The 7,091-nt window shown below is 46.9% G+C and overlaps 2 protein-coding genes across 4 annotated transcripts in view; both read left to right on the forward strand.

Moving 5' to 3' along the window:
• Positions 1-4,801, forward strand: aipl1 (aryl hydrocarbon receptor interacting protein-like 1). 2 transcript variants are annotated; one of them, XM_030381675.1, is made up of 6 exons: positions 1-220; positions 706-885; positions 1,684-1,872; positions 3,098-3,274; positions 3,890-4,031; positions 4,415-4,801. In XM_030381675.1, the coding sequence occupies exons 1-6, from the start codon at positions 116-118 to the stop codon at positions 4,639-4,641; spliced, it is 1,020 nt and encodes a 339-aa protein (XP_030237535.1). In that variant the 5' UTR covers positions 1-115; the 3' UTR covers positions 4,642-4,801. The 2 variants fall into 2 exon arrangements, with proteins under 2 accessions (XP_030237535.1, XP_030237536.1); XM_030381676.1 differs by having other exon boundaries at positions 109-220; positions 633-885.
• An 887-nt stretch (positions 4,802-5,688) lies between these two features.
• trarg1a (trafficking regulator of GLUT4 (SLC2A4) 1a) overlaps positions 5,689-7,091 on the forward strand; it is a 12,507-nt gene continuing 11,104 nt past the window's right edge. Inside the window, exons 1-2 of one of the 2 annotated variants that reach the window (XM_030381894.1) lie at positions 5,689-6,323; positions 6,497-6,913. In XM_030381894.1, the coding sequence (XP_030237754.1) occupies positions 6,497-6,913 (417 nt within the window). In that variant the 5' untranslated portion in view covers positions 5,689-6,323. Of the gene's footprint in view, positions 6,914-7,091 lie in introns of both variants that reach the window. The other variant, XM_030381892.1, reaches the window with a different exon arrangement.

A 7,091-nucleotide genomic window follows, 5' to 3' on the forward strand; every position in this document is an offset into this window, starting at 1 on the left:
AACCACACATGCTTTTATCCTCTGCAACCCAAACCCTGTTTGAAACCGTCCCCCTGAGCAGACCCAGTGCTGCCAGAACACAATAGCAGTACAAACGATACCTGCTTGATCAAAGATGGCTGACATGGAGGAAACCCTGATGCTGGGAGTGGAAGGCCTCAAGAAGACCATCCTTCACGGAGGAATGGGAGACATGCCTCGCTTCATCACTGGGACCAAGGTACCCCTCCCCCCGCCGCCGCCCCCCTCTCCATCTCCCCTCTCTCCCATATCTGTTCATTATGCTGTCACAGCAGACCTGATAAAGGAATGAGAGCTCTTTGAGGAATTGTAGCCTGACACCTGGGGAGATATTAATGCAAATGTGAAATAAAATGTGCGAACATTAGTATTGCCGTATTGTTTCTATTGATTAACGTTAGCCAAAACCATCATTTGAGGATAGTAATGGGTATTATGATGTTATAGCTATAATAAGTATCCCACTGTGTGAATTATGAAAACAAGAATTCTCTACCAGAAGTGTTTTTTAATGATTTTAGCATTGCAATTGTTGTCCTAAAATTCTTAATGTTACCAAGAATTAAAAGGATAGGCATAGGGACATTAAGCTCTTTCATTGCTTATTACAGCTTAAATACTTTGGAAACACTTTGGAAACCAACCTGTGAATCCTAACCCACCAGGCCTCCTATCGCACCTCAGGTAACGTTCCACTTCCGCACGCAGTTGTGCGACGATGAGCGCACGGTGATAGACGACAGCAAGGTTGTGGGCACGCCCATGGAGGTGGTGATCGGTAACATGTTTAAGCTGGAGATCTGGGAGACGCTGCTGTGCTCAATGAGGATCAACGAGGTGGCCGAGTTCTGGTGTGACACCACTGTGAGTTTTCAGCAGCCCGCCTTGGTCACACCGTTATGCACAGATCACATGTGTGTGTGTGCGTATGCGTGTGCGTGTGTATGCCCGCGTGTGTGATGTGTGTGTGTGTGTGTGTGTGTGTGTGTGTGTGGTGTGTGTGTGTGTGTGTGTGTGTGTGTGTGTGTGGTGTGTGTGTGTGTGTGTGTGTGTGCGTGTGCGTGCGTGTGGGTGTCCATGCTTGCGTGTGTGTGTGTGTGTGTGTGTGTGTGTGTGTGTGTGTGTGGTGTGTGTGTGTGTGGTGTGTGTGTGTGTGTGCGTGTGTGTGTGTGTACATTTGCTTGTATAAATCTGTGCGTGCGTGAGTGTGTGCGTCTGTGTGTTTTGGTAGCAGAGCCAGATGGGACTGAGCCTGAGTACTATTAATCTCCGTTCATCATACCTGTTGACTCAGCACTCTAGCTCTGCTCCAATCAGGTTGGATAGGTTGGCCCGTGTGCTTTAAGTCCCACCTTGTCCCTCTGCCTGGTTAAAGAGGACATCATTCTCGTCAATGAAAGAGTATGAGCACTGGATACTAGTGTGCTAGTAAATCCCTTTATATCATGATGTTAAGTGCTTATAAAGTTCTTTGTATCATGAAGTAAGGACCAGGTTAAGTACTTCATATAACTTATTAAAGGGCTAGTGAAGTACTTTATATCATCAAGTAAAGTGCTAGTAAAACACTTCACATCATGAAGTAAGGACCAGGTGCAGTACTTCATATCACTTATTAAAGGGCTAGTAAGGTACTCACTCCATCCACTCACTGCTGTCTAGCACACAGGCCTTTATCCGCTGGTGTCCAAGAGCATGAGACGCATCGCAGAGGGTAAGGACGCTGTGGAGTGGCAGATCCACACCTGTGGCATGGCCAACATGTTCGCCTACCACACCCTGGGCTACCCAGACCTGGACGAGCTGATGAAGGAGCCCAAGCCCCTCTTCTTCATCCTGGAGCTCATCAAGGTGAGACACGGGCAGGTTGAATGAGTAAAGCAATCATCAATAACATACATACTTGCACAAAGGCGAACGCATGCCCACACACAATGGGCCCCGCCACGTGTAGATCCTCTGACAAGTCTGTTGACTGTTCATTATTGTCTTAGGAACACTGTGATCACTTTTCATCTTGTTAAGCTAATCTATCAAATATGGCAAGAATGACAATCATTTATAAAACAGTTAGTCAGTTAGTTACATCTATGTAAATGCAGTTTATCTCTGCTATCAAGTCCATATTTTCTTCCTTTTTACATGATCATATCTTGAGGAATCAAATGATATATGATACATTTCAGGAACTAATATCCTGTTTTCCTTCAAAAGGGGTAATATTACTGATGTAACAAAGCATTGAATGGTAGCCGATGTCTTGCACATAGATCTTTATGAAGCAGCTTCATCATTGGAACTCTTTCAACATCAGTAATACCGTTATAGCTTTTCAGTATAATTTCTTTGCTCATACATTTGACAACATTTGTATGTTACTTATTAATTAATGAATCCATCTTGTGATGTGAAACATAGTGTTACTTCATTTCCAGTGTATCATATAAATACACGCATTGTTATTATTCATCTTCATTGAAAGATGGCCACCTGCACCAATTAGTGGGATTTTTCTGTCATCGTTTTCCCTGTGCAACTCATACTGATCCTGTTAATACATAATTCAAACCGCTTGTAGAGCCAGTTGTGTGTGTGGGCTCCATCTTGTTGCAACAATCACATCCTGTATGTCAGGATGAGTCACAGAATGCCAGGCAGGATGGTGTGCCTGAGTGGGTGTGCTGATGAATATGTGTGTATAAGGCTATATCTGCACAATGCGTACAGTGTACATTCTGCATTTACATTTCTGCTACTCATCGTAGTATCATAGCACTATACACAGATTTGAATATATTGTCATATCATAATGTATTGTTATTGTTAAGTACTCCTATGTTATCTTGTTTCCAATGCTATATATCAAAAACCATGAATATAATTCTGCTATTTGCACAATGACTGTATATGTATATAGGTCTATGTGCATAATGCTGCAATATGTGTAACGACAACGTGTGTCTGATGAATATGTGTATAACAACCAGTCTATATAATGTCTATGTAGCTACTACACATCATGTCTATGCGTCTAATACAATGTATCCTACATATGTGTGTCTGATGTGTGCGACAGGTGCAGCAGCCCAATGAATACAACAGGGAGTCGTGGGCTCTGAACGACCAGGAGCGTCTGAACAAGGTGCCCATGCTGCATGGCCAGGGGAACAAGCTGTTCAAGCAGGGCCTCTTCGAGGAGGCCACGGAGAAATACAAGGAAGCCATCGTCTGCCTCAAGAACATCCAGAGCAAGGCAAGGCGCCGGCGCTCTGTGAGCTCTCTCCGAGCTACGGAGTTGTGTATCCCTTATGCCGATGTACCATGCAGTGGTTTACCGTGCGGAGAGGCAGACGGGAAGTCCCCCCCCATCGGCCGCGCTCCAACCATCTGGTGTTGAGCAGCTAATCGGGACTTGTTAGGAGTCAGGGGGCTCAATGTATGTAGCGCACAAACATGGAAGGTTGGCGCTTGGGTTCCTCCATCTTTGCTTTCCCACGCCAACACACATACACACACACACACACGCGCCCATGCGCATGTGTGTTTGTGCATTTGTGAGTATGTGTGTGTGTGTGTGTGTGTGTGTGTCTGTGTGTGTGTGTGTGTGTGTGTGTGTGTGTGTGTGTATGTCTGTTTGTGTTTGGTTGTGTTTGCGTGTGTGTGCGCGTGTGTATGTGCGTTAGTGTGTGTGAGTGTGTGTGTGTGTGTGTGTGTTTTTTATGTGCGTGTGTATGCATTTGTGTGTGTGTGTGTGTGTGTGTGTGTGTGTGTGTGTGTGTGTATGTGTGTGTGCGCGTGTGTGTGCATGTATGTGCGTGTGTGTGTGTGTGTGTGATTGTTTGTTAACAGTGTGCAACCCCACCTGCAGGAGAAGGCGTGGGAGGCACCATGGCTGAAGCTGGAGAAGATGGGCCACACCCTGACGCTCAACTACTGCCAGTGCCTGCTGCGCATGGCAGAGTACTATGAGGTCATCGAGCACACCAGTGACATCATCAACCAGCACCCAGGTGACGACGGGGTGTTTATAGGATGGTTTCATTTGGCTGCTGCTTTGAACAGAGCCTAGTCCTGTCGGGTTTCACATGCTCAGGATGCCTCTTGAATACATTTTTTATGTATATATTAATGCATGAATCAAAAGCATATACTCAAAGCCTAATATGAACAGAAGAAAAATCGTCCCTAATTGAATCCCTTTAATGATTGATTACTTGGAAACTAACTACTTTGCTAGATATCTAATGTGTGATGCATGCTTGTGTGTGTGTGTGTGTGTGTGTGTGTGTGTGTGTGTGTCTGTGTGTGTGTGTGTGTGTGTGTGTGTGTGTGTGTGTGTGTGTGTGTGTGTGTGGTGTGTGTGTGTGTGTGTGTGTGTGTGATGATTGCCCAGGTGTGATGAAGGCCTACTACCTGCGGGCCAAGGCCCACATTGAGGTGTGGAACGAGGCGGAGGCGCGGCAGGACTACAGCCGCGTGCTGGACCTGGACCCGGGCATGAAGAAGCTGGTGAAGAGGGACCTGGCCATACTCACCACACGCATGGAGGAGAAGAACCAGGAGGACAAAACCACCTACAAGGGCATGTTCGAACCAGCAAGAGGAGGAGGGCTCCCTTGACATTGTGCAGCAAAATGGATATTTTTTAAATGACTTAACATTCATAACATAACATTCCACTATACGAAGCTATACACTTCTATTTCCCCCACCCCCCATGTGTATTGTTTACACAGCTCAGTAACATGACGACCACATAAATAAACGAATGCAAACTTCAGACTGCGTGCTTTGTGTGTTGTAAGTGGGCTATGCATCCACTAGGTGGTGCTGTAGTCAAAATGAATCGTCTATCTTTGTTAAATTGAGTCAAACTGTAAAAATGTCTGATAGAGAAGATATACTAAATACCTTTTTGCAGATAGAAAATATTTTTTTATGGATAATCTTGATAATTCTAATTCAGTGAGACATTAAAGATTTTTGCTTAAGGTTAGAATTAGGAATATGCTCTCTTTAGGAGTCACACAATGCAGAGCATTGGGAAAGGAAAATATGTTTTCCTTTATGGCATATGTTTGAGAATGGTCGGAGTATTGTAGGATTCGTTTTGGCCGCTTTTAATTAAGGGGAAACCCTAATTGTTGTACATTTAATGGGAAGTTTAACCATAAGGCCCGAGGGGCTGGCCCATAATATCCCCATAGAACAAAATGTTTCATTCAGTGCAACCACAATCATTGACTCCCACACGCAACCCAGTGGGGTCCGTAGCAGAGGAGAGACCCAAAAGCCGCAGACGGACTAAAGCACCGGTCTAATGACTTGAGGAAACAGACAAGAGCGGGTGCGGATCAAAGACGAGGCCGTGATTCGTGGAATTGATTATCTCCATTTACAATCAAGCGCCTGTCTATTATGTAACCACGCCTTGTAGTTCGTGCACGGGCTCAGGTAGCACATGGACGCTGAGATTCCCTGTGATAGGAAGGCTTGTCGCCCTGAGGCCTAGATATACTATACTTAAAACATTGTGTAACCTCCGTTATTTCCAAAGATGCACGTTTCCCCCAAATAGACTATTAATAGAGCATGTTGTCCAACATTCCTGTTACACCATGGATGGCGAAAAACTGCAAGGCAATGGCAAATTGTTTTTCAAAAGAAACGATGTCCCGATGAGCTCAACATGAAACCTGCAGCAGCAGCAACAGCAGCATCGTCTGGCTCCTCGCCAGCGCTCACTGGTGCTGATGTTGAGGAGCAGAACGAAGGGGGAGGGGTACTCGAGTGATGGGGAGGGGGCTTCTATAGCCGCACTGCCCCGTTTCAAGTTGAGCCTCTATTGCTGCATCGCGTTACCAACACACAAACACACTTACACATCAACACACCAATAGACACACACAAAAACACACACAAACAAAACTATCTCGCTTTCATCCGTTTTGGTTTCTTTTTGTTCGGTTGGTCATCCTTCAGTTGATCTTCGCGACTTGTGTGTGGTCTTAAGAAGGGAAAGTCCCACTGAAGCTTTCACTTCACACACAGCAGGGGAAGGAGCGTGTGGTGATAATGCTACAAGACGGCGCCGGAGGCAGCAGGAGACAAGAGCTCGCTGAGTGATCGCTTCCTCCAGCTGTGGATGGAGAGAAGAGGACCCTCCAGCCCGACAACACGGATCAGGAGTGGAGGAACTCCACCTTTTCGGGGGTAACAAGGGGAGCATAATTGACAATTTCAAGTGGACATAATCAAGTCGAATTTTCCGTTGCATTCATCTCGTTCAGGATCATTCCCAGGTAGGGCTACTTTCAGATCGTGTTCGGTGTAGTTCGCCACGGAGGTTCAGGTTTATTGGAACGCGGCCCGGGGTTATGGAATAATAATAAGGCGTAAGTAGCCTACTCAGCATATATCTACTATTAAGCATCACCAACTCTAGGATACTTCCCCCGTTTTTTCGAACCATAAGATGGCCGTGAACACGGACACCGCCTTCCAGACGTCTAACTTAGGGGAGACCCGACCGGCGCCGCCCCCCGACTTCCAGGAGACGGAGAAACTTCTAGCGGTGACCACGGAGCCTGGCGGGACCGGGATGAAGACCTCCTCGTCCTTCAGCGTCAACGTGGACGGCGGTGGCGAGAAGCACCTGGAGGCGGAGCAGAACGGCCACGGCGCGTCCCTGCGGTCGGGTTCCGCGGGACACCTGGCGGTGGCTGCGCCCCATTCCCCGTCCCAGGTCAGCCGGAGCCGCGCCTCGTCCGTTGGGAACGCGGCCGTGCTGCAGGAGAACCCCAAGCCCAAAGACTACCTCATCCTGGTTATCATCTCCTGCCTGTGTCCCGTGTGGCCCGTCAGCATCGTGGCCCTGGTCTACTCCATCATGGTGAGTGATGGGTGTGTGTGTGTGTGTGTGTGTGTGTGTGTGTGTGTGTGTGTGTGTGTGTGTGTGTGTGTGTGTGTGTGTGGTGTGTGTGTGTGGTGTGTGTGTTGTGTGTGTGTGTGTGTGTGTGGTGTGTGTGTGTTGTGTGGTGTGTGTGTGTGTGTGTGTGTGTGTGTTTTGT

The sequence above is a fragment of the Gadus morhua genome, chromosome 16 (genome assembly GCF_902167405.1).
Source record: "Gadus morhua chromosome 16, gadMor3.0, whole genome shotgun sequence".
In the NCBI taxonomy this organism is placed as follows: domain Eukaryota; kingdom Metazoa; phylum Chordata; class Actinopteri; order Gadiformes; family Gadidae; genus Gadus; species Gadus morhua.